The 26708-nt window shown below is 44.5% G+C and overlaps 1 protein-coding gene across 1 annotated transcript; it reads left to right on the forward strand.

Moving 5' to 3' along the window:
• On the forward strand, positions 1-25683 carry slc4a2a (solute carrier family 4 member 2a). The gene is made up of 24 exons (XM_076295374.1): positions 1-245; positions 3127-3297; positions 9160-9316; positions 9716-9996; positions 10290-10439; positions 10997-11183; positions 12634-12770; positions 13311-13361; positions 14256-14436; positions 16010-16145; positions 16371-16563; positions 16898-17003; positions 17233-17417; positions 17792-18008; positions 19185-19388; positions 19937-20085; positions 20384-20578; positions 20678-20902; positions 20983-21072; positions 21187-21353; positions 21558-21811; positions 21989-22158; positions 22307-22480; positions 22871-25683. Exons 2-24 carry the CDS (start codon positions 3238-3240, stop codon positions 22949-22951), a joined length of 3750 nt encoding a protein of 1249 aa, XP_076151489.1. The 5' UTR covers positions 1-245; positions 3127-3237; the 3' UTR covers positions 22952-25683.
• Positions 25684-26708: the final 1025 nt, after the last annotated feature.

Here is a 26708-nt window from a genome sequence, read left to right on the forward strand (position 1 = left end):
GTGGAGACAGAAAGAGGGTGTGCTTGTGACAGAGAGAAAAGTAGAGTCTTTCAGCAGAGCTCAGTGAGATACAGCCTCTAACAGCAGTCTCTTGCTCCCTCTCTCTCTCTCTCCCCTTCTCTCTCACTCTGTTCTCTCCCCTCCTCTTGCTGCAATTTCACATCTTCCCGGCTTCACAGGAAGGTATTGCTGTTGTCTTACGATGACTGCTGTGGCTGTAGACTCCTTGCAGTAAGCACTCAAAGGTAAGTGACATATCTCTCTCTCTCTCTCTCTCTTTCCCTCGCTCTCTCTCCCTGCCCCCCCCCCCTCTCCTGCCTGTGGTGGCTGGAGGGTAGTCTGCAGCTGTCGCTCTTGTCGAGTAGCAACCGTTGTCGTCCTGCCGTCAATGCCGGCTGCTCTGCAGGCACGACTCGTCCTCCTCCTGGTGTTCTCATTGACCTCCCTGGCTGCGCGTCTCTGGGTTTTCCGTGGCGTCCTCTTATTTCCTTGTCCCTGCGCGTCCTGCACAGTGGCCGTGCTCTCGGTCAAACAGAATCTCATTCCTGAGAGGAAGACAGAATATTAAGTGTGTCTGACTCACCAGATTCTTCTAAGAGAACTTTATTTAAGGGGTGATTTCACTGAGGCGAAAGGCTGCAGTGTTTTCCAGTGTTTTCACTGAATCTCTCTGCTCTCTCCCTTCATCTTTATTGGATTAAAGTGATAAGGATTATGTGAGATGTCCAACAGGAATTTGATTAAAGGCGCCGTGTGCCTGTGTGCCATTTGTGGATATGGAGCTCGAAGAATGTTTTCTCTCTCTTTCCTTTCTCTCTCTCTCTCTCTCTCTCTCTCTCTTTCTCTCCCTCTCTTTCTATCTCCCTCTCCCTCTCTCTATCCCTCTCTCCCTCCCTCTTTCTCCCCATCCATGTTTGTGTGCGTTTGAGCGGGGAAGTGCTGACATGGTTTAGAGTTACAGATGGCATCCACGTGACAGTAACGATGACTTTTGTTTGGACTGGTGCGTAACTCAGTTATGATCCAGTAACTTGTTTATGCATTCTGAATGTGGCGAGCGAGAGGGAGAAATGAAAGTTGTTCTTCTGACCTTTGCCCTCCCATCATCGGTCATGGAGTCAGGACTTTGATGAAGCCTCATGGCGTCTCTGTCCTATGGGGAACCACTGTGCACAGACATGACAGTTATGCATTGGGAGAGATCACCATGTGCACGATAAATCTCAGAGCTTTATTTAGCTACAGGGCGCACTAAAGTGGTGTGCCCACAAAGTAGTCCACACAGCCTCTATGGCATTCTTTCCATCGCCATGGGCAGTGTGTGTGTGTGTGTGTGTGTGTGAGGGGGGGGGGGTAGAGAGATAAGAGGTCCTGTACTATCTGTACGCATACTGAATGTCAAGACTGTATTGTTTATTGTGATTGCTTGATTTATTAATACTTATAGTGCATTGTCTGGCAAACTAAAAAAGACTTTGCGGTTAGCTTCTGGGACCCAAATGTTTGTGAATGAGTCTCACTGTGATTGGAAACTGTGCTGAATCACTGTCCTTCTCATGACCTTGAGTTGCAATACCACAACATGACGCACAAACAACCACAAGTCGTTTATCCATGGTGGAGATTTGTATTCAAACAGCAATGGAAAAAAAGACTTAGTTGATAGTGACAACCTGTTTATGTCAGTGGCCTCCCCTGCAATACATACATGTCCCTTAACTAGCCATGTCTCTAAAAGATGGAGTCCAGACTGATGGCTGGGCTGTGATGGTGACCTGTGTTGATGTGTGGGCATCACACAGGGCTACTCTGTGTGGGCCGGTGCTGATACGCACGCCAGGCAGGAGTGTTTGGGAAACACAGGGCCAGTCGGGCTGGCTGACTGGTCAGATAACGGTGCTGTACCACCTGAGAGGGGAAAACAAAACATATGCCTCCCATGCCTGAGTTCAGAATTCAGTGATACCAATGAGTGGCTTTCATACATGTACACACGTGTGTGTGTGTGTGTGTGTGTGTGTGTGTGTGTGTGTGTGTGTGTGAGAGAGAGAGAGACACTAATTTCCTATAAACTTTATCACTGGGGCCTTCCTTTAATCCATGATTTAGATGTTTCTGATATGACTAAGCGTCCTCATTTCCTTGTCTGGTTAGTGCTTTCCAATATTTTGAACAATAGATATATTTACACATTCTGCCCTTGTCGGACATCACCATGGTTACAAAGAAATGTATGGCTACATCTAATGATACCAGTTTTTTTCAGGTTGGAATGTAATGCCAGCATGGGTAGCTTACATGTTTGAATGTTTCACCTTTCTTGTTTGATGAAAGAGAGAGAGAGAGGGAGAGAGAGAGAGAGAGAGAGGAAAAACAATATCCTCTTTGACTTTCCCTGGTGGATAGCTCAGAAATACATAGCGTTGTTGGTGTTGTCAGTAAGAAATATGATGAGCTCGTCCCACCCAGCTTTTCTGCCGAGTCACGGCTCAGTTCACCTGAGTCACCCTCCCTAGTGCGCTGCTGTCCACGTTTGTCACCCCGCGCCACGCTTGACATTATCAGGCGGAACACGCCGGGCCACAGAGTATTATTATGCATGGTTTCCTCCGCTCCTTGGAGACAGTGAGGCTGTGACATTGGAGTTGCAGTAGTGACCTTGATGATGGAAATTCTACTCATGCATCCCTGCACAGGAGCATGGTGGGAGGAAGAGCCCCTTTTAGCCTCAGTGAACCAGAGATGCCCAGAATAAGACATGCCCACACTGCAGAAAATAGGACTCTTTCACCTCTGCTGTGTCTACCTCAAACCCATTCCAATGTGATGACCAGGAAAGAATGTGTCTATTAGAGGGAACAAGTAGTACTAATACTAAAATGACTGAAACAGGTGCGGGAGTCTCGGGGGACTTTTGCTCCTTCTTTCACAGTAATCTCCTATGAGCCATGTTAGTCATCTCTGCTGATGCCTTGAGATGGTGTGCATCAAGGTCTTTCAGGCTCCAGGCTCCCATATCTGAGTCCTCCAGGAAAAAAGATGTCTTGGGTGATGATACTTTTCTGACTTGTGTGATAAGTGCGAGTGAGGCACAGTTCTTTGCTCAGTGTGATATCCTCCTGTCAGGTTATGCTGCCCAGACGCTCCACGCTGAGTCCCAGAGAAAAAGAGAAGGGCTAAAGTCTGCTCTCCGCTCCACACAAACCCCGCATCTGCACGCAGAGCGCATCGCCCAGGATGACTGACCCGCAAGATGGCAACGATACCAAGGCAGCCATGGGCTCCGCCGGACACCTGGTAAGTGTTTGTGCTGTCAACTGGCACAACCAGAGCAGGAAGAGATGGCATTTTGGTTTAATCATTTAGCTGAAGCTGTTATCCAAACATTTCATCCAGTATGTGCGCTCTTCACCGTGGTGATGTCAGAGCCTTGCTCTTCCTGTTAAGCTACTAGAACATGGAACCATAGAACTTTGTTGGCAACCGTTTGGTAGAGGATAAACTAAAACGTGCTTGTTTAAGATTAGTTGGTAGAAAGCTCAACCACGTTTGTGTGTGTGTGTGTGTGTGTGAGAGAGTGTGACCTAGTGAACTTAGCCGAACTGTGCTGCCCTTTGCGTGACACACTTCAACACAATGACTGATGTTTCTTCAGGTCACTCCCTTATCTCCTCACCACAGGTAGTCGCCCTCAACAGGTGCATGGGCTGGCCTTGGAGGAAGCCACCGGGCAATTCATCTGTGACTCCTGAGGTGTCTGACACATTAAGCTGTCTCATCACAGAATCTGGACAAAAGGGACCCTGCCAGGGCAATGAGTGGAGCTTTGAAATAATAATAATAAAAAAAACAAAACATGGGGCAGCACAGGCTCCTATTGTTCCATATTCCTATGAGGCCATCGCAGTGCTCTGACGGCTGTCCCTCTCAATATGGACTTGTGACTTTTCCATGCCTTTGAGCCCAGCTTGCTGCTGTGCCGCTGTGCCTTTCACTCTCACTCCTGGCAGGCAGCTCTCTGTGGCTGCAGCTGCAGCTCTGTCCTGCTCCTCTGAGTCTGTGGCTCAAGGGTGCTGAGGTCCTGGGCAGGCAGACAGACCGCTGTGTCCTCTATGTTGATTTGTAGCTTTTCCATGGTAGCTTGGCTATGTGTGTGTGTGTGTGTGTGTGTGTGTGTGTGTGTGTGTGTGTGTGTACAGTATGTGTGTGTGTGTGTGCAGTATGTGTGTGTGTGTGTGTGTGTGTGTGTGTGTGTGTGTGTGTGTGTGTGTGTATTTCTACATGTTTGTGTGATTTGTGTTGGTTAGATGTGTGATTTGTGTTGGTGAGTTGTGTGTGTGCATGTGTGTGTGCGTGTGTATGTGTGATTTGTTTTGGTGTGCTGTGGCTGTGATGGTGATGGGCTTCAGTTTTGACTGCGAGAGGCTTTTGTAGTTGGGTCCGGTGGAGGGGCCAAGTTACTGCTCCACTGTGGGTTACATGTGGTGGTACGACGCCGACACAATAGCATTCCTCTCCAGATTTATGTTATTAAACCCAGCTTTGACTTATCCTAATGCTCACAGGGTGTTTGCGGAGAGCCACAGTCCTGTGGATGGTGGAGACACTGTGTATTCGTAAGTCAAGGTCTATACTGTATACACACAAGTGTGTGTATGTGTGTACCTGGAAAGTTCAGCTGAGGTGTGAGTGAATATGTGTGCATGTAGATCTGTGCATGTGAATGAGTGCCTTGTTGTGTATGACGTGACCTTATGGGTCCATGTGTGTCCCTATATGTCTGGGTCAAGTCTGTGTGAGCCGTCGCATGTGTCCAAGTGCGTGGGAGTGGGGCAGCAAGTCCAGCTCTTTATCCCCTGTATTGCTGTTTTGATCTCTGGGATTACGAGAAGCTCTAATCACTCGCTGTGAAACAATGGCCATTGATCGGCCACGGGCCCACTCCGCATGCTCAATGGTCCTGTCTGAAAGTGTTCCTTTCCAGTCACCATGGAGACCGAGCAGCAATGACTTTGTCATTCTGAGGAAGCTGTTATTATGCAAGTGCACCTATCCAGACCTGACAGATGTTGTCATGGATATTCTATTGTTACCTGACAAAGATTTGCTCTTTGTTGGACTTCGTGTGGTCAAGTCCGATTATTTGTCCATCTGAAAAACTTGCTGAAAGTCACCATGGCAGGCAGTACTAGAACATCACCAGTGTCCATGTCACCATGGCAGCCACTACTAGAACATACCAGTGTCCATGTCACCATGGCAGCCACTACTAGAACATCACCAGTGTCCATGTCACCATGGCAGCCACTACTAGAACATACCAGTGTCCATGTCACCATGGCAGCCACTACTAGAACATACCAGTGTCCATGTCACCATGGCAGCCACTACTAGAACATCACCAGTGTCCATGTCACCATGGCAGCCACTACTAGAACATACCAGTGTCCATGTCACCATGGCAGCCACTACTAGAACATACCAGTGTCCATGATGAGTCACTCCAAAACCCCTGTCACTGATCCTGTGATTTTTTTTAAAAGGTAGATCCAAAACCAGGGCGGACTGTCATTGTTGCTGTTGCTAATTGTCTGTGTGTGTGTGTGTGTGTGTGCGTGCATGCGTGCGTGTGTTCGGGTAGGGGTTAGCTGACCTTGTGCTTAGTGGAGAGATTTGAAGACTTATTTTAGGTCTTTTTCATTGAGCCACTGGACCTGTCTACTTCCTGTCTGGCTCCAACTGATTCAGTCATGTGAAAAGAGATCCAGAGAAACCAACTCCCTCCAGATTTTATTCCGTCATTTCCCACAGGAGTCCAATATATTCTAAATCACATCATAGTATTATTCTCAGGCTAATGCGTTTTGTAGTTCTATCCATCTCTCTGCTTTTGGATTTGATGCTGGAAAAAACACTATGGATTTCTTGTTCAAAATCAAGGTGAGTTCATTAACAGATTGCAGACTGTGGTTTACTTACTGATCAAATCAAATCAATCAAATCAAATCTCCATGGATTTATCGGAGTTCCTGTTGACTTTTCTTTTTTTTTTTAAATTTGACAGTTCCATTTTTGCTGTTTATAGGCCTGATATGATAAAACAGGGTTCACTGTATGAAGAACTCAATAACTCACAACATTAGAGGAAGAATACTAGGTGATGAAGCATTTTAGCCATTTTTTGGAGGGAAGTTGCACATGAATTCAGAAAAAATAAGTGACTTAAAAGTCTGTGTGCTCTGAATCAGAGGGAAAATGAAATATCCTGGCTGTATAGTAACCACGAGGTCAGAAAACAGCAGCATAGTGTGTCAGTATGGCGCAGTAGCACTGTATGAAGTAGCAGGAGTCCGTTGTGACTAATGCTGAGGGAAACTACAGTCACAACGGCAACACACATCCCAGATCACGCCAACCTCCCACTAGAGATTTCTGTGGGAAAGTCGAACTCAAGACTTCTCTCTCGGCAGGAAGTCACGGGCACACGTAGAGGTAGACAGAGCATTATATTTCACCCTTTGAGGAACAGTGAATTGGATTCCCTGTCTTTGAATCCCACCCAGACTGTGTTTGTTGTTTCGGGGTGTATAAGTTACACTGGGCTCAGTTATCCATGATGTGACAGAGTCAGGCAGGGGTGTCAATGGTTGGTTGATCTGTGCGTTTATGTTTGTGTACATGCTCATTTACTACTGTAGGGAGAACACTGTGTTTTCACAGTAGCCCTTGAAATGTATAGACAATGTGTGGGGAGTATAAGAGCACTAACACACACACAGACACACCCTTTTTTCTGCATTGTAAACCTTTCAGAGAATGTAATATTGTCCAACAAAATGTTATAACAGACCACTCAAGAATACACACAATGGGTTTTGTTTTTCTGTTAATCAACTCACAGGTTTATCATAAAATGTAGTTTGTTTCAAGCTTAAGTCCTATCTACTATTTACTGTTTAGTTTAATCATTTTTGTCAGGCACATTGTGCTCGGCAACTTATCTGGCATCTAACAGTGATGTCGCCACAGACAGTGGGAGTGAGAGAGGCCCCTGATGAGAGAGCTGCGTCCTCCCCTGTGTTTGGCCTATCACGTGTTCTGCCTCCCACGGCTCTTGTGTGTGCTTTCCATGGCTATGCCCTCATCAGATGGGAGCCCTGCTCTGTGGTCGCCTGGCTGTGGGGCTGCTGGGCCAGTGGAATTGGGTTAGAACATCAGATAACACTGAGAATTATCACACTTCCTATCAGAGGGAGAGGACCGGTAGTTATCATTGAATTGTACTAGATAGTATAACTACGTTTAGTTTAAAGCAACACCAAATAGTTTTGTGTACCTTACAATAATGTTTCCAAAATCGTTTCAGTGGTTCATCAACTCGTAACAGGGTGAACGGCACTTTCTGCATTCGCTTCGCGGCCCTCTATCGGCTATAACCGCACTATGTAAGTTTGCCGGATCGGGTAGCGGTTCTGTAGTTCGATGGAATGAGACATGAGAAACTACAAATTTGACTTGCATCCGATGTCGCAATACATCGTACTTTCATAAAATCATGCAACACATTATACCTTGTCTGTGGACATTGTTATTTGCAAAGCTGGTGCTGGATAAACAAATAGTGCATGCGACAGAGGAAAAGTTCTTTGGTGTTGCTTTAAAAACCCTATCTCACTCTGTTGGAGTACACTTACTAAACAGTCTTGTCTCTAAAGTGAATGAAGGGGTTCTTATGGTGTAAGTAAAGATACCTGAATCTCAGTGACCTTGGTAACAACGTTGCCCTCAAGGCTGTGTAACATGAGTTCCATCGATCAACTCTGATGAAGACAGCAGATAAGACATCCACTCAAATCAGTGCCTGTCCACCTCTATATGGCAGCGTCCCAGTGGACATGCTTGCACACATAGCAGCGATGCTCGAGTGCACAGGAGGCCGTGGCTGTGGGTGTGGTAGAGACTGACCATCTCATTGGTCAGGGCAAGTTCCCTTTTTCAAATTAGCTCCAGGACCAGCTGACCATCTCTGGGCTTGTGTGCTCTGTGAGGGGCCCCTTACCAAAACATATTGGTATTAGGATGGACAGGATCTCACCAGCCTGAGGGAATCCCTTATGATAACATACCAGAATTACCAGGAGTGGGGAGGTCTACGCCCCTTTCCAGAGCCGCAGCATCAGGCATGGCGTGTGTTTACGATTTAGATTTCATCATCAGGACTGTGGAACAGATTGACCTGTGAGGTGTGAAAAGGTTCTTAATCGCTCTTCAGATCCATATGAGAGTAAAACCTGTCATAACTGTTGTTATGTCTTCTGAGCCATATTGTTCAGAAATTTTAATGTGTTCCACTGTTGCCTGTATTTTGCAGTAAGAGGCTTACCTTGAGTCCCCAAATGCCCTGAATATCAGTACAGCAAATTCTAGTTGCCTGAGTCATTTATATGTCAATACAGCTCATGTTTTGTTATAGGGAAGATCAGATGCAGAAATTCGATAGGGAGAGATACAATATACATAGCAGACAAGAATCATACTATTTATAGCTGATGCTAATTTGTGATACCCATCTTTAGTTAGCATCTGCACATCTTTGATTCATAGACTAAAAGGTCCTCCTACTACCCACTAATTCTGTGCCATTTACATTCTGTATCTCCAATAGTGGCAATGTATTCTGGTGGTGTGCTGTTGGGCTTTTTTCATCTCTAAAATGACTCCTCATTTTACGCAACGTGAACTGAAACAGTATGAACGTTCCACTATTTGAAAGTGCACCTCTTCACAGTTCGTCTGTACATGGTGCACAGTGCGATATGGGGTTCAAAATGATCAAGTGATCGTGACCCAGGCACACTTAACAGGGGGCTTCTGTGATATGCCTCAACGCCATGCCACCTTTTTTCGGACATGTCTCCCTCTAGTGTTGATTCATACCACTGCATTCTCTTCCACAATTAGCACAGCTGGGAAACTTGAGTTGTTTTTTTTAAATGGGATGGTGTTACTGAGGATGCTACTGAGTTTGCCAATGTATTGTATGTCTCACTAGAAAAACATACAGAATCCATGAGACCATGCTCCTATCACATAGCACTCAGTCTCAGACTATGACTCCACCCGTCTCCTCTGTGCTCCTGTGTCTCTGCTGGACCCCAGCCGGCTCCAGTTCCCCCTCCCTCACGGCGCAGGGATGATGAGGACGAGCGGGACCTGAATAAGACGCTGGGGGTCGAGCGCTTCCAGCAAATCCTCAAGCCCCCGCCACGACTCCCATCGGAGCAGCACCGCAACTTCAACGAGGAGGACTTTGAATGTGAGTACTGACCAACCTACAGTGCACGCCTGCTGTTTGACTAATGTCCCACTGGGTCTTCCTTATCAAGAGCATGACACAACTCCTTCTCTCCTCACTGTACTTGAATTAAGCTTACTGGGTAGAGTGAAATTTGTATTGATTACCATTCCTGGTTGAATTATCAGTATCTATTACAAGTATTTACAAACACAAAAATGGACATTCTTTGGTCATGATTAATACTTTTCCAGGGATGAGTGGATAGAGGCAATACTGCTCTGAATCCTCTAAATGAAATTGTGGAGATATTGAAGATAAGTGTGCAGATATTAAACTATGACAGAGACTGCATGAGCTAGTGGCCTTGGTAGTACAAGTGGGAATGTGGCTGCTGTACTGCTGTTCTGCTGTTTGCAGATCACCGGCACTCGTCCATGCACACCCACCACCCGCTGTCCAAGCACCTGCCCTCCGAGGGCCGCAGGAAGAAAGGCAACAAGAGGAGGAAGGGCCGACGCAGTGGCTCAACGGGCAGTGCCGGCACTGGCACGGCCGGCGCGCCCACCATAGAGGAGGACGACGAGGACGACGAGGGCGTAGAGGATGGCTTCAGCGGGCTGGACAACGAGGCCAACACCAACACCGCCACCTCACCTACCACAGAGACGGACACAGACACACGCACAGAGGAGGTGCAGGTAGGATATTTGCGTGTGTGTGTGTGTGTATGTGTGCGTGTGTGTGTGTGTGTGTGTGTGTGGGTGGGTAATCAAATATATTATATCACACTGACACAACACACATAGAGGAAGGGCGGCAATTTAAAGATTGTTTGAATGCAGATACAATCATTACCACATTACCATAGTATAATTAATATACTATTGCATATATGTATGCTGCATACTCACACACTGCACACACACATTATGCACAAATAGATGTAAATGCCTTCTTTAACGCATTGTGTTTTTGACTGTTATACCAACAGTTCTTTGTGTCTGATGAGGACCCAACTAGCACTTCCACCCAAAGCAAGTCAGAGGGCAGTGCCTCCCCACGTCAGCTCACCATTGTACCAGAGTCGGCTCTGGGCACCAGGACCAGCGATGTGCCAGAGGATGCCACCACTACTGAGTCAGTGCTCACCCTGCCCTCAACCACATGCACACATGACTCATCTTAGTGTATCCCATCTCACGACACACACACACGTAAACAAATGCAAATAGCAATATACACAACACACATACAAGATACAAGTAAACAGAACAGACGAAAACTACACAAATATTTGTATAGTTAATGTTGCATTGCTGTTTCCCATTTTGTATTAGACAATAATTCTATTGTTGCACTGCTTATAGCTTTGCACTGTTCACTTTTTCCACTACTATGGTACATATATTACCATAACATCTCACCGCATTACATTTGCACTTGTCAATACTGCATCAGTGTGTTCTGTATGTGCTACAGGATGCCGACGTTTCCCATCGGAATAAATAAATGAGTAGAAATATCCGACCGCTGACCCGCTGCCTCCTCTCCTCTGCTCTCTACAGTGTTGGGGCGCCCACCTCAGGCAAACCCAAGGGCCAGAACGGGGGCCCTCACCCCTGCGTGTTCCCCCTGAGCTCCCCGGAGTCCCCGGGCAGCCCCCCGGCCCTGGCACCCCCTCCCCAGCAGCAGCAGCAGCAGCAGCGCGGGTCTAGGCAGGGCTCTCTGGCCGGTCAGGGAACCAGCGGCGGCCGCAGCTACGACCTGCAGGAGCGACGCCGCACCGGGAGCCAGACGGCCCAGGAAAGCACCCTGTACCAGCGCATGCCCACGGACGAGAGCGAGGCCCAGATGCTGGCCACCGTCGACCTGGACGGCATCAAGAGTGAGTGGGATGGACGGGATGGGACGGGGCGTCAGAGGGAGAGTGTGTGTCTAAAGTGGGATAGAGCTGGTGGGTGTGTGTGTGCGCGAGAGAGAAAAAGAGGGAGACAGAGATGGGAAGTCCGGCTTCAGAAAGTAGTAGAAGTCCTACCACATATTTCTTCCAACCTTTCAGTAAGTTTTCCATCTCTAGAGACAGTGTGTGTGTGTGTCTGAGAGAGAGAGAGAGGTTGGGGTATATTTTTGGGGTGTTTGAGTGCATGTATGTGTGTGTATGTTTGACAGAAGCTTAGGGCTACTGGTTTAACCCTTAAAGGTGTAGGTTTTTGAACATTCTAAGTTCCGCAACAATTGAAGGTTCTAAAATTCTATGTTGAATTCAATGAACCCAGATATTCTTTAGAATGTTAATTTCCCAACATTCCCGTACTCCTTTAAGGGTTAATCGGAGTGAACACAGTGCAGTGGAGCACAGTAGTCACTGACAGACACAGCATGTGTTTATTTGTTGTTGTATGGTCAAACTTCCGTTCTTCAAATTCCCTGTTGTTCATCTGACAGGCACTGCCAGTGTGAATAAAGGATTTGTTGACATTGGCACTGAGTGATATTGAATGAACGCTACAGGGTTTACATGTTTGCTGTGTGTTGTGGATGATTGTTAAATAATGGCTTTGGTGCTGAGGGGCCTCCCATAAGTGGGATACCTGCTGCTAAACCTGTTGCTTGGAAGCAGGTAAAAAAAACAAAGGGGGCATGTCCACCATGATGGTGTTGCTGGGTTACGTTGTACATGCATGAAGAATGATATTTACTTAGGAGGTTAAGAACAAATACAGGGGACCCTAAGGCAGAACCCATTACTTAATTTGGGTGTTGTTATTATAATATAAACTAATCATTGCAAATGAACTATTCAGGGATATCATCCTAAAAATCTGCAAAAAGGATATATATAACATTGTTTGTAACACCACAATTGGCATATAACTAATCTGTTTGTTTCTGTTCTCTCCCCTGAAAATGAATCAAGTGATATCATTCCCTCAGATCAAACTCCAGCTGGAATTCAGCTCATTTTGTCCAAAGACGCCCACGACTGTAGTGCTTTTCCATATCTCTATTGTTTGTGTCTGAATGTGTGTTTGTGAATGCGTGTGCTGCGTGACGCTAATTTGAACCCCATTGAACAATTGGTCACTTTGATGCAGGCAGATTTACATTTCTGTGAGGAACCTTAAAGTCCACAGGAATTTAACCACACAATCACAAACACATTTTGGAAGTAAGAGTTTTGGTGAGTGCCATAGAATGCTGACATATGTTTCAATTAGTTTTCCTCATCTTGGGACAGGATCCTTTTTCTGATGTTTATGGCTAAAAAGTAGAATGTCTCAGTTTCATTTCTTAAACATCTCTTGTGTAAAGTCTCTGTTTTCTCGTCCTGTCAGGCCATCGCTTTGAGGATGTGCCCGGTGTGCGGCGTCATCTGGTCAGGAAGAGCACCAAAGGTCAGGTGGTTCACATCAGCAAAGACCACAAGGAGCCCAGTGGCCGCAGCCGTAAACTGGACCGCACCCCACACGAGGTGAGAGACCAACGGACACCTGCTCAGGTGTGGTACAGGTCAGGGTTCAGGACTCAACTGTCAGTAATGATTACAAGCACTTGGATGCACAGGAGTGTAGGCGTGCAACAAAATGAGTATCTACAAAGGTGTCATTTATTGCACTTACAAATCTGATACAACAGAAGAACAGTTCATACAACAGTTCATACAACAATAAGGTTGATACCTTACAAAGGAAAATCTGTAGAGTAACTGTGATCGTGTCCAGGGAAGAGAAATATCCAAAGCAGTGTATGAAGTCTCTTAAAAGATTAATTTGTGGATCGCTTTGGTTGCAGAACTGATGAATGATATTTGTTTGAACCATTGAAGAAACATTGTGCACCACACTGCAGCTGGTCATCTTGTGACTGTTGTCAGGGCATTATTGCCAATTCATGTGACATCAAATCAGATTAGACACTCTGGGATCTAACCACCTTAAATCAGGGTTTAGTAGATGTTACATGTGCACACCTCTGCCTTGACCTAATCCAGTATGTCATGGTCCTTTACCAGTGGAGAGGTCGATTTAGCAGAAGAAGCCTATTGGATTCAAAAGTTCTCTGGGTCAGTAAGCAGAAGGTACCATAGGGCTGAGTTGATACTCAATGCATGGATTTGGGTGGTTTGGTGTGTCATTGTGATCTTTTTTGCTATGTGTGTTTTTAATATTATTTCTTCACTATGATATGGCACTGGCTTTACACATCATGTAATGTACTGTGCAGGGAAGAAAGTGAGTTGAGATGCACTGTAGTGCAGCTAAAAAGTTAAACTAACATGATTATGCTTTTATGATGCAGGCTACCTCTCAGTGACTTGACATACCTCTCAGTGACTTGAATTTTCTCCAACACAGCATGTGTAATAACCAGTATGTTTTAACATGATATCACTGGAGATTATATTGTAACCCTGGGTCATATTATTCATTTACCTTGAAGGAGATTTTGCATGTAGAATAACTCTAGTAAAATAAAATATAAATGTCAAAGGAATACTAAAAAGAGACCAGTATAAGAGTAAAAGAGAGTTTGATGCGGTTTAGGCTTTTGTGAAGCAGGAAATACAGAGCCTACGCTGCTTGCAGCAGGGGAACCTGAGCAATAACAGCATCAGAGGTTCCATTTTTAAAGCATCACAGACTCTTGTCTCTAGTCTATGGGGTTCACATGAGTTCAAGTTGATTGAAGTTTAAACATCCTGACTGCATCAATATTTTGACGAATAGCAACATCAACACGGAAAATGTCACAATGCAATAAACATTTAATCCAACAAAGTGAATTTGCTTAAAAAAAAACAATTATGGGGGCAGATCTTTTTCAAATCTTACAAACATTCTCCACCATTTTGGCCACAGACATCTATTTGTGTTTGTGTGCATGTGAGTGTTTATGTGTGAGTGTATATTTGTGTTTGGGTGTGAGTGGACATAACTGGGTATCTGCGTGTGCGTAGGTGTTTGTGGAGTTGAATGAACTGGTAATGGACAAGAACCAGGAGCTACAGTGGAGAGAGACGGCTCGCTGGATCAAGTTTGAGGAGGATGTGGAGGAAGAGACTGACCGCTGGGGCAAACCACATGTGGCCTCCCTCTCCTTCCGCAGTTTACTGGAACTACGCAAGACCATCTCACACGGTCAGCCCCACAAGAAGGGCAACCGTATAGAATATATATATATACCATAGAATAGAATATATAAAGTAGATTTATGTACACACACACACAGTACCCATATACAGTAGCTCAACTCAATCAAGAAAATGGGGACTTGAAAGAAACAATGACTGAATGGATGAGTAAGAGATGAAGAGAGAAGAAAGAGAAGGGTGTGCCAGTGATAATGATATGATGCAGAGGAAGGTTAGTGTGGGAGGGTGTGCCAGTGATAATGATATGATGCAGAGGAAGGTTAGTGTGGGAGGGTGTGCCAGTGGTAATGATATGATGCAGAGGAAGGTTAGTGTGGGAGGGTGTGCCAGTGATAATGATATGATGCAGAGGAAGGTTAGTGTGGGAGGGTGTGCCAGTGATAATGATATGATGCAGAGGAAGGTTAGTGTGGGAGGGTGTGCCAGTGATAATGATATGATGCAGAGGAAGGTTAGTGTGGGAGGGTGTGCCAGTGATAATGATATGATGCAGAGGAAGGTTAGTGTGGGAGGGTGTGCCAGTGATAATGATATGATGCAGAGGAAGGTTAGTGTGGGAGGGTGTGCCAGTGATAATGATATGATGCAGAGGAAGGTTAGTGTGGGAGGGTGTGCCAGTGATAATGATATGATGCAGAGGAAGGTTAGTGTGGGAGGGTGTGCCAGTGATAATGATATGATGCAGAGGAAGGTTAGTGTGGGAGGGTGTGCCAGTGATAATGATATGATGCAGAGGAAGGTTAGTGTGGGAGGGTGTGCCAGTGATAATGATATGATGCAGAGGAAGGTTAGTGTGGGAGGGTGTGCCAGTGATAATGATATGATGCAGAGGAAGGTTAGTGTGGGAGGGTGTGCCAGTGATAATGATATGATGCAGAGGAAGGTTAGTGTGGGAGGGTGTGCCAGTGATAATGATATGATGCAGAGGAAGGTTAGTGTGGGAGGGTGTGCCAGTGGTAATGATATGATGCAGAGGAAGGTTAGTGTGGGAGGGTGTGCCAGTGGTAATGATATGATGCAGAGGAAGGTTAGTGTGGGAGGGTGTGCCAGTGGTAATGATATGATGCAGAGGAAGGTTAGTGTGGGAGGGTGTGCCAGTGGTAATGATATGATGCAGAGGAAGGTTAGTGTGGGAGGGTGTGCCAGTGATAATGATATGATGCAGAGGAAGGTTAGTGTGGGAGGGTGTGCCAGTGATAATGATATGATGCAGAGGAAGGTTAGTGTGGGAGGGTGTGCCAGTGATAATGATATGATGCAGAGGAAGGTTAGTGTGGGAGGGTGTGCCAGTGATAATGATACGATGCAGAGGAAGGTTAGTGTGGGAGGGTGTGCCAGTGATAATGATACGATGCAGAGGAAGGTTAGTGTGGGAGGGTGTGCCAGTGATAATGATACGATGCAGAGGAAGGTTAGTGTGGGAGGGTGTGCCAGTGATAATGATATGATGCAGAGAAAGGTTGACACTGGAGTGTCAATCTTAATTGATAATTTTGGTGCTGCTGTTTGTGTGTGTGTTTATGTGTGTGTGTGTGACTTGCTGGTGTGTATTGCCCTAGGTGCTGTGCTGCTGGACCTGGACCAGAAAACACTGCCAGGCATCGCTCACCAGGTGGTGGAGCAGATGATCATCTCTGACCAGATCAGGGTCGAGGACCGCTCCAACGTCCTTCGCGCGCTTCTGCTCAAACACAGGTCAGCGCACACATACAGTACACACACTACGAGAGGACACCACCTAAACTAACTCTGAGAGCTTTTTCACGTGGCTATACAATAATTATAAACGCACCAGTACTGGAAAACCAGTAGAGTTTCATGACTGTATTACAAACAAAAGCAAAGACAATACAGATGTCTTATCTTATCTTTCCTTTCCTCTTGCTCCTCCCATTCTCCTGCTTCTCTCTCGTGGCCCAGTCACCCTAGTGATGAGAAGGAGCACAGCTCCTTCACCAGAAACTTCTCAACAGCCTCTCTTGGCTCCCTCATGGTCCACCACCACAGCAATAACCACATCGCCCCTCCCGAGCCCAGCGCCACTGACCCACTCATGGGCGGGGGCATGACCACCTTTGACATCGACACCCGCATCGACATGGAGAAGAACGAGGTACGAGCAGCTGAGAGGAGAAGGGACGATGAGATTGAGAGTTTATGCAGTCAGGAAATAGACAATATCTGACCTGAATGGTGCAAATGCAATAGCGTTGGTGAGTGTGTGTGATGTAGAGGGTGTTACGTTCATGATGTGTGTACATCTTCAGCTTCAAGTCTGAACATTCAACAGGTGTTACGTTCATGATGTGTGTACATCTTCAGCTTCAAGTCTGAACATTCTCTGGGAGTTTCTGTGTGATAGAGGTTACACAAGTGTGTTTATTATGTATTATTACTCGTATGTTTATTTCCGGCGGTTTACCTCATGTTGTTGTGCTTTTGTGCAGAAAGAAAACCCTCCATTGCTGGGGATGCACAGGTCAAAGTCCAAACACGAACTCAAACTCCTGGAGAAGATTCCAGAAAATGCAGAGGCCACTGTTGTCCTTGTGGGTCAGTTGGAAATGTTTTTGCCATAACAGTATTTGGAGATTTGAAAAGCCCATACGTAGAGAGAAGAGGGCAAACATCAGAGCCAAAGTCACATCATGAAAGATCCATTAATTTGCTGACCGTATAGTAGTGAATTGAGTGATGGGGGTAATCATAACAATAGCAATGACAGTGATGATTATAGCGAGGCTGATGCTCCTGCTGACCAATGGTGCCAATCCCACCACAGGCAGCGTGGATTTCCTGGGCCAACCCTCCATGGCCTTTGTGAGGCTGCAGGAGGCCGTGCTGCTGGAGTCTGTGCTGGAGGTCCCCATACCCGTCCGCTTCCTGTTTGTGCTGCTGGGGCCACCCAGCGACAACATGGACTACCACCAGATCGGACGCTCCATCTCCACGCTCATGTCAGACAAGGTGCGTGCACATTACAGTTCAACTGTCTGACAGTGTCATCAACTGTTCATCACAGTGAGATGCTGGATTATCATCCATGTCTGAAAAATGGGCATTCAACAAAATCTTCTAAGTTCTAAAAAAAAGTCCCACTACCATTTTGCAATAGTTGCAAACAATCATACAGTTCATACGATCACTGCTTGTGTTACCTAGAGTCCTAGACAATTAGATGTACATGTATCATAAATATACTGGTAGAGGAGTCATTTCAGAAACAAGCAGTGACAGTTCTGCGCTGAGGTTAGTGAGGCTATTCTCATAATCAAGAGTGAGATGAGTGCGGTCTCCTCACAACTGCACACTCTGTTTTGGTCCGTAATTCTTCTCTGTAGCACTTCCACGAGGCGGCCTACTTGGCGGACGAGCGGCAGGACTTGCTGACGGCCATCAACAGCTTCCTGGACTGCAGCATTGTGCTGCCACCCTCAGAGGTGGGCGGCGAGGAGCTGCTGCGATCGGTGGCGCGCTTCCAGAGGGAGATGCTCCGCAAGCGGCAGGAGCAGGAGGGCAAACTGCTTGCCAAAGAGCTCAAGAGTCCTACTGATAAGGGTAACACACACACACACACACACAACAGATGCTGAAGTTAATACCCATGCATATGCTGTTGCACTCAGATAATCATGCAAACTCAGGCCACAGGATAAGGATATTACTGCATACTGCATACCAACCAACCAACTACAAAAAAGACAAGAGTTCATGTCTTTTTTTTTTTTTTTTTACTTTATGTTTATTGGGTAAAATTACACATTCATATACATCAATATGACATTTTCGTTTTCAAATCCAAAGTTGTTTACCACATCTGGTAACCCAATATTAAACAAAAAGGAAAGAAAAAAAAGGAAAAAAAAAACAAAGAAAAGAATATCTCACACACCAAAGACAAATAAGTAAATAAATAACTAAAAATGCACACACCAAAAATAATGTACAAGGTTAGTCCAGAAACATTGAGTCCAGTTGCTACATTTACCATTATATACCATCTTTGCACAGCATGACATCTGACAATATTCCTGACAATTAAAAGTTTCCCAAATATGCCTAAGTCCCATCCTCCTTCATCAGTTCCAACCATGGTGTCCATCGTTCCAGAAACTGTGCTTCTTGTAATCTCAATTTATAAGTTATATTTTCCATTATGTAAATTCCTTTAACTACTGACTTCCATGTCTCACATTTTGGGGGGTCTGTTTTAAGCCAACTAAGTGTTGTTTTCCTGGCTGCTACAAGAAGGATATGTAATAAATATTTTGTCTTGCCATTCGTCCCTGCATCTGGAACATCCCCAAGAATGGCCAACACTGGTTCCCTAGGCAGCTGAAGGCCAAATATATTATCAAGGAAATCAAATATCTCCCTCCAAAAGTTATTTAAGACAGGGCATTTCCAAAATATATGGGAGCGATCTGCTGACTCTTCCCCACAGTTCCTCCAACATGCACCTGTTCGGCTGGGATCGATTTTAGAAAGTATATCTGTTGACTACTTTCCATTGGAACTCTCGCCATATGCCAGCATTGGTAACTCTATGTATTTGCAAGGATATATTGCCCCAACTCTCCTCACTAATTTCTATTTCTAGCTCCCTTTCCCATTTATGTTTAACATGTAGAGTGTTTGTTTGCTCCATACTAGATAGCACATTATATAGATTAGAAATGGGTTTCCGTTCATGTCTTTTTTTAATCCACCATATTCCTTTGTATCCTCTCCCAGCTCTGCTTCCACCTTTTAAACCGGGGGATGACCCTTTGCAGCGGACAGGCCTTCTGTTTGGGGGAGTGGTCCGTGATGTGCAACGCCGCTACCCAAAGTACATCAGCGACTTCAAAGACGCCCTCAATCCCCAGTGTATGGCTGCGGTCATCTTCATCTACTTTGCTGCGCTGTCTCCCGCCATTACTTTTGGAGGCCTTCTAGGTGAGGCTCAGAGGACGCTGAGAGGCTCTGTAGAGGAGTGTAGAGATCGGATGAGTCCTCTCTGGCACTTTGCAATGTCACTTCTTCACTTCTTCTTGTGTTGTTCAAATGAGTTTCCTCCTGCACTCCCGTCTCCTACTACTGAGATGCTCCATGACAAAAGCATTTCCCCAACAACTGTGACTTACCTCTGGACAGTGGCCCGTAGTGGCTTAATACCAAATGGTGCAGATAAAAAAGCAAAGGGCAAAGTCAAGGAATTTAAGTAAGATTTTATTCCACACGGTATAACCAATCAAGGCACACATGAAACCTCTGTAAATACTGCAAAGTTTTTGTTCTGTGCTTTAATTAACATTATGCATCTTATTCATATGGTTATGATTTGACTTTCAGACAGGAGCGAATTAGGACTGTGGGACACATCAACAGAGCAGGGTGTCAAAGAGCAGGAAATATGGATTCCCACACTGTTTTGAATGAATGTCTTTTTACAGATATTGACTGTCTTGATCTCATCTCAAGGCTCATTTCCTTCCTAACCCTAGGTGAGAAGACAGAAGGTCTGATCGGTGTTTCCGAGCTCATCATTGCCACAGCAGTGCATGGGGTGCTCTTCTCTCTGCTGGGTGCCCAGCCCCTCCTGGTGGTCGGGTTCTCTGGCCCTTTGCTGGTCTTTGAGGAGGCCTTCTGCTCTGTGAGTCATGCTGCCACAGACGTGGCTCTGTCGATTTGTTTTTGTTTAAGACTTAGAAACATGCCTACCATTATAACTGATATATACAATTTCACCCGGCAGCTTTGTTAGAATGATTGGCTATTTTATTTCATCATCGTTCTGGCAAAGGTTGAATTTGTTTTCCAAATATGCTGTTTAGTATCTGCCAAATACCATCGCTGTAACAATTTTGTCTCATCTACTCTACTGATAAACAAAATCCCTGTTTGGCCGGCATCTTCACTGCAAATCTCTCCCTCTTGACATTACCCTCTAGTTCTGTAAGGCAAATGACATGGAGTACCTCACAGGGAGAGTTTGGATTGGGTTCTGGCTCATAATCATCGTGGTTCTAATGGTGGCCTTCGAAGGCAGTTTCCTGGTCCGCTTTGTGTCTCGCTTCACCCAGGAGATATTCGCCTTCCTCATCTCCCTCATCTTCATCTACGAGACCTTCTCAAAGCTAATCAAGGCAAGAAATCCCAACCCTAACTGAGAGCTCAATCTCATAAAACTCTCATAAAACTTTCTTTTATCAGTGAGAGATCTTATGTTTTTTTTCACTTCACAGATTTTCCAAGATCACCCCCTAAAACGCTGTTACACTGACAACAGCACAGTGGAGAATACGAATGCAACATCCCTAAACAGTAGCATCAGCAGCCTTATATCCAGCCCTGGGAAGACACCGGGGGAGCCGAACACAGCACTTCTGTCTCTGGTCCTCATGTCAGGCACTTTCTTCATCGCCTTCTACTTGCGCAAGTTTAAGAACAGTGCCTTTTTTCCTGGGAGCGTAAGTATAGCCCTTATAATTCTTCTGGTAACACTGTAGATGTTCTGTGCTAGCTCTTCCTGACCAGAACTATGGTTCAGCTCCGCAGAATCATCGGAGATTTTGGAGTTCCCATATCCATCCTCATCATGGTCCTTGTGGACAACAGCATAGATGATGCCCACACACAGGTGAGTGATTCAGGCCACAAGTGCATGGCACACCTGCACACAGTTCAGTTCAAACATATAAACACATGCATAGCTCAAGAGGGATGACCGCTGGCCTGTTTGATGGTTTTGCAGAAGCTGAGCGTGCCCAGTGGGTTCTCTGTGACGAGCCCAGAGAAGCGGGGCTGGGTGATCCACCCCCTTGGTTCCGATGGCCAGTTCCCCATCTGGATGATGGCAGCCAGCCTTCTACCTGCTGTGCTCGTCTTCATCCTCATCTTCATGGAGACGCAAATTACCACGTGAGTTCCCACCAACCAAACCCTCTCAGAGTCTTACCTTGCAGATTAAATGTACAGAATACATACGATCTCATGAGAACTGAGGCCGACAGTATCATCGACTTTGTCCCTCTCATCTTCCCATTGCTTCGTCTTCTAATATTACTCCTCTGAAATAATTTACCCTCTTTTCTCATCTTCGCTGGCCATCTCTTTCTCATCCAGTTTGATAGTCTGTAAAAAGGAGCGGATGTTGGTAAAGGGCTCTGGATTTCACCTGGATCTGCTGATCATCGTGGCTCTGGGTGGAGTGCTGTCGCTGTTTGGGCTGCCGTGGTTGGCTGCAGCCACTGTGCGCTCTGTCACCCATGCCAACGCTCTCACAGTCATGAGCAAGGCCGTTGCCCCCGGCGACAAGCCACGCATACAGGAAGTGAAAGAACAGCGAGTGACAGGATTCCTAGTGGCTGTTTTTGTAGGTAAGACCGTTTGTTCCATGTGGTCAAAGAACACCAGTTGAGATGCCTGTAATGGCATGGTTGAACCATGGTTGATTGTCAAAACAATGTCTACCAATGTTTGTGATATATTTTTGGTCAAGTGATTAAGAAAATCTCTCCCCTGGTATTTCACTCACCTCCACATCCTATTTCTAGGTCTTTCCATCGTCATTGGAGAAGTCTTGCGCCAGATCCCCATAGCTGTGCTGTTTGGGATCTTCCTGTACATGGGTGTGATGTCACTCAATGGCATCCAGCTGACAGAACGGATGCTTCTGCTGTTGATGCCCCCAAAGTACCACCCCGACCACACATACGTACGCAAGGTCAGCAACCCTCAGCTGAACTTACGAGCAGACCAATTACTCAAACAACTTACATGTTGGGTTATTAGTGTGTGAAATTAGATTACTGAAATTACTGATTTATGAAATAGACTACATTACCCAAATGCCATATTTTTCTGTACCTCAGGTGAGAACTCTGCGCATGCATCTGTTCACTGGGATCCAGATAGTGTGTCTAGCCTCGCTGTGGGTGGTCATGTCAACTTCCGCCTCCCTAGCCTTCCCCTTTGTCCTGATCCTCACTGTGCCAGTGAAGATGTTCCTCTTACCATGGATCTTTACCTCGCGGGAGATGCAGTGTGTGAGTAACTCCGGGGACTATTTCTGTGTTAGTCAGAACAAGAGGAATGGAGTCAACTTTAGTGTGCTTTGACAGAACAGTACATTAGATAATGTACAATTAATTTATACTTTTGTAACTTTGTAAAATGTACTGCTATTGTCATTCTAATGTTTTAAGTTACTTCAGATAAAAGCATCTCAATACCATAACCATATAACAATGTGGAGACTCCTACTTGAGCAGCACATAGAAAGTAGGAGTGAAAAGATAAAAGCAAGTTTAGCTGGGCTCAACGTACACCCTTGTAAACATACACACATTTAAACACTTTAATGAGACCATGTTAGTCTCTAACAAAGCCTTTGTGAGCCCCATGTAGGCTAACCACTTGTCTTGTTTTGGTTGCAGCTGGATGCAGAGGAGGCTGAGCCCACATTTGATGAGAAGGAGGGACAGGACGAGTATACGGAGATGCACATGCCTGTGTGATGGATCTCACACTCCTCTGGTCTCACCAAGCTACCACACACCAATTCACTGATGCCAAACCCACCGGAAGGGTCCATCATTACAATGGAGCAAGTAAACCCACTTCACATGCAGACATTTTCACTGTGTTATTGGAACACTTGAAGTCTTTTGATTTGCTTTAGAGAAATCAGTCAAAAGCCTAGATGGATATTTCTAACATTGTGACTGGTGTACGTTGGTTGATGTTCTTCTTTTCTTACGGAGGGTTTATGTGGAATTGTTCAAGTCTGAATTTATAGGTATTAAGACAATGTACACTTTTTAGTGTTTAACACTGTATGTCAGGACTGGAGTGTTAAGTACAAACAAATCACAAAGGGTCTGACCACATTTCAAGGTCATGACTTAAAAGGACGCACTTTAAACATAGGGGTCAGTCACGCTTTACACTTTATTCAATAATATAAATACCATTGGAGATATGCATCTAAACATTTTGTATAGTAGAGGAAGTTAACCATATCATGGGAAAAGCTTACAACATAACTTTCTGAAACAGTTATTACACTATATTCTTGGAGTGATTTTATGTTCTTGTGTACATTTAGATGAACAAGTACCAAAGCATCTTTCTGTTATCCCAAGTTAACCTTCACAGTGCTTTCTATCAAACAAGTTAAACACTGTGCAGACATTTTGCTTTAAATCGCCAGTCTACTAAGCCACTGACCTTTCATAGAAACAACACATCACACTGTAACCACCACAATTACAAATGAACATGTGGTTTTTTATCCCTACAGTAATTCTGTAAACTTGGATACCAAAGACACCTTTTCACCTTGCCAAGTGCAAAAAGAATCCCTTGTTCACTTTACACACACACACACACCACACAATTATTGCTTACAGCACAGCTCTCTGTGCTTATTTCATACATATGAAATGAATAAATATGTAGCAATGTATATTTTTATCATACAATAGAATGTAGAGACACTGGCTTTAGATATCATTAAGTCGGTTGCAAGTCAGGCCAAGTCTCCTCCAGCTTACGCTCCAATGATGGAGGCAGTGCCACTACAACATGGGTCTGAATGAGTGTTAACTTTACAAATGAATGAGAGGTGACGGTGGGTATGACTGGATGAAGACTAGAAAGTGTCTCAATGGTTAAGTGCAAAGTGCTTGTTTGTAATTCACTAAAACAATGATGCATTATTCCCTGGTGTTTAGAACATAGATTTTATTTTTTTGTTGAAATACAAAGTACAGTCAGTGATGCAATGGGCTACAGAGGAAATCAAATTATATTCAAGAGACGTGGGAACAGTGGGGAAAACAAGAAATCATGACCTAAAAAATGTGTTGAACCTCAGAATGTTGCCTAGTTCATTATTTACATTCATCAGTGACCAGCTGTCACACAGTTCCATGAAGTAGGAACAGGATTGTTTGTGTGTATGTGTGTGTGCTACAGACCTTTTCCTCAACCTGTTTTTGACTGGCATTCCAGATGCCCAGTCCTTGAAATTGAGATAATCTTCCCATTGGATTTGTTTATTTGTCGTAGCTTGATGAGAATCTTCAGAAGGGAATATCTCTATAAAGCTGCAAAGGCTGTCAAATGGGCCGAGACTACAGCCTTTGGCGGTATGTCTCTACATCAAGATAATGTAGTTTAGCACATTCCAGACAAACAAACAAAACATTTATTGTAGCTTTGACTAGTATAGCATATGCCATAATGTTAAGCATTGGTAAAACATTTTTACACACATAATAAAATGTTGAGTAGCCATTACAGGTGGATAGCTGCTAATCACCCTGTCCTATGCATCAAGGACTGTACATTTCTTGCTCTGTATAGGACAAAACATAGAAATGACAACTAGTGCTCCAGGTAAGCCAGACCTGGTGTGCTGAAACGGTCAGTCAGACAAGGCTAAATTATACTCAACCTCTTATTGCAACAGCCTATGGGCACAAGTCAGAACACACTCCTTATCAATGGAAACCTTGTTAGAAGGAAGGACAGCTCTACTTTGTCACTTACAGCAACCATAAGAAATTGCACTGTAAAAACTGACTTGCCTTATTCATTATTCTGATGAAATTAGCTAGACACATCACCTTTTAGTGTTGCTGAAACTTCAGGTTTCAGTTCAGAGATGCAGGCACCCTGAATTTGTCAAAATATAATGTAATAAAGCTGAAATTTTACAATGTACAATGTGAGCTACACATGTTTTTATTCATGCTATGCATTAAGTAATGGTAAAAACTAATGCAGGGATGCGAATGTGAGAGAGAACTATTTTAGGATGTCCAAATGAGAACATTTCTTTTATTAGGTGTCAGTTTTGAAGTAATGTTGAGTCAAAAACTAGACCTACATTCCAGCTCTTTTAACAAGACAATCATTTACAATTTCATTATGAGTTGTTCAATGATATCATTTTCTTTATATCAAGGCCTTAGCTGAAATATTTTTGTATGCATCAATACATGTATGAAACAATAAAAAAATCTGTCTCTTTTTCTGCTGCAATGTGGGCTGAAACATGTATTATGTGGATTTATTGTGATGTAACTTGTGGTGTCATGACACCGTAGTCTGCTTATTTGTATATCAGTGCAGCACATAGGTGACTAACACATCTGAGCATTGAACTGTCATTGGTATTAAATATGGGTACTAAGGAATGTCTATCATGACCTTTTCATTTATATTAAAATGAAATACATACCACATGGCACAACTGCTTGGTCTTTTGTTCTTGCACTGTCTGGCTGGATTCATATCGATATCTGGCAATGATGATGATATGACTGGACCTTGACTTGCGCCAACGTAAACTGCAGACGAACAAAGTGTCCACTAGAGGGAAGTACTTGTAAGATGGCCTAAGTTGGAAAACATTTGAACCGTTCTGCAGTCTAGTCGATCAGATTTTAGGTATGATGCTGTTCAAATTCACATGACATCTAGTTGTTAGGCTACAGGCAAAATGTGTCATAACCATAAAGCATCCTTGTCGAGTTAACCTGTGACACATCCTTTGTATGTTTATGGACAAGGGGAATTTTTGCTTAACCTATGCTGCCTTCATGCCACATTGGATATTCAGAAATTCGGACCTCCGATAGAGGAAAAATGACACATATCACATACTGTAGGCCTACATAAAAATCACTCACAGAAATGTAAGAAATTAAAGAGCATGTGAAGTAATTACAAAGGTCTGATATGGACTGACCATGTGATGCATTGACCATGATAAGGTGCTATGGTAGAGTGTGTGCAATGGTGGTAATGCAAAAGTGAACAGTGTAGGGACTGAACAGTGCAATAACGTTGCTTGTTATTAACTATGAAAAGACAAGAATGTAAACATAATAGAGTTGCTTAACAAACAAGAAAAAATATATACTTTAAGAACAATATAACAGGGAATAACTTATACGGTGTAGATGTGACCACATGAATTGAATTTCCCCTTGGGGATCAATAAAGTATCTATCTATCTATCTATCTACAGATTGTGTAGAAGGGCTAATATGTAAAACAGTCAGGTGGACAGCAGACAAAGTGATATGATGGTAGGGCTGAGAGAGACAGGCTCATGCTGAAAAATCCATTTTTCTCCTCCCCTTTTGTGGCATTGAAAAGTTGGACAGCCCTGGGGACAAAGGACTTCCTCAACCTGTCTGTTGAGCATGACAGTGACAGAAGTCTGCCAGTGAACATTCTCCTCTGTTTATTGAGTGTGCT

The sequence above is a fragment of the Alosa pseudoharengus genome, unplaced genomic scaffold, assembly GCF_046254945.1.
Source record: "Alosa pseudoharengus isolate Yale_2024_CS ecotype anadromous, Long Island Sound unplaced genomic scaffold, YU_APseudo_1.1 YU_APseudo_1.1_scf_2, whole genome shotgun sequence".
In the NCBI taxonomy this organism is placed as follows: Eukaryota; Metazoa; Chordata; class Actinopteri; order Clupeiformes; family Clupeidae; genus Alosa; species Alosa pseudoharengus.

Coding starts and splice junctions, on each gene's coding strand:
- slc4a2a (XM_076295374.1), top strand. CDS start 3,238: ATGACTGACCCGCAAGATGGCAACGATACCAAGGCAGCCATGGGCTCC. Junction 12,771..13,310: donor TGGACCGCACCCCACACGAG/GTGAGAGACCAA, acceptor GTCCTTTACCAG/TGGAGAGGTCGATTTAGCAG. Junction 19,389..19,936: donor TACTTTTGGAGGCCTTCTAG/GTGAGGCTCAGA, acceptor TCCTAACCCTAG/GTGAGAAGACAGAAGGTCTG.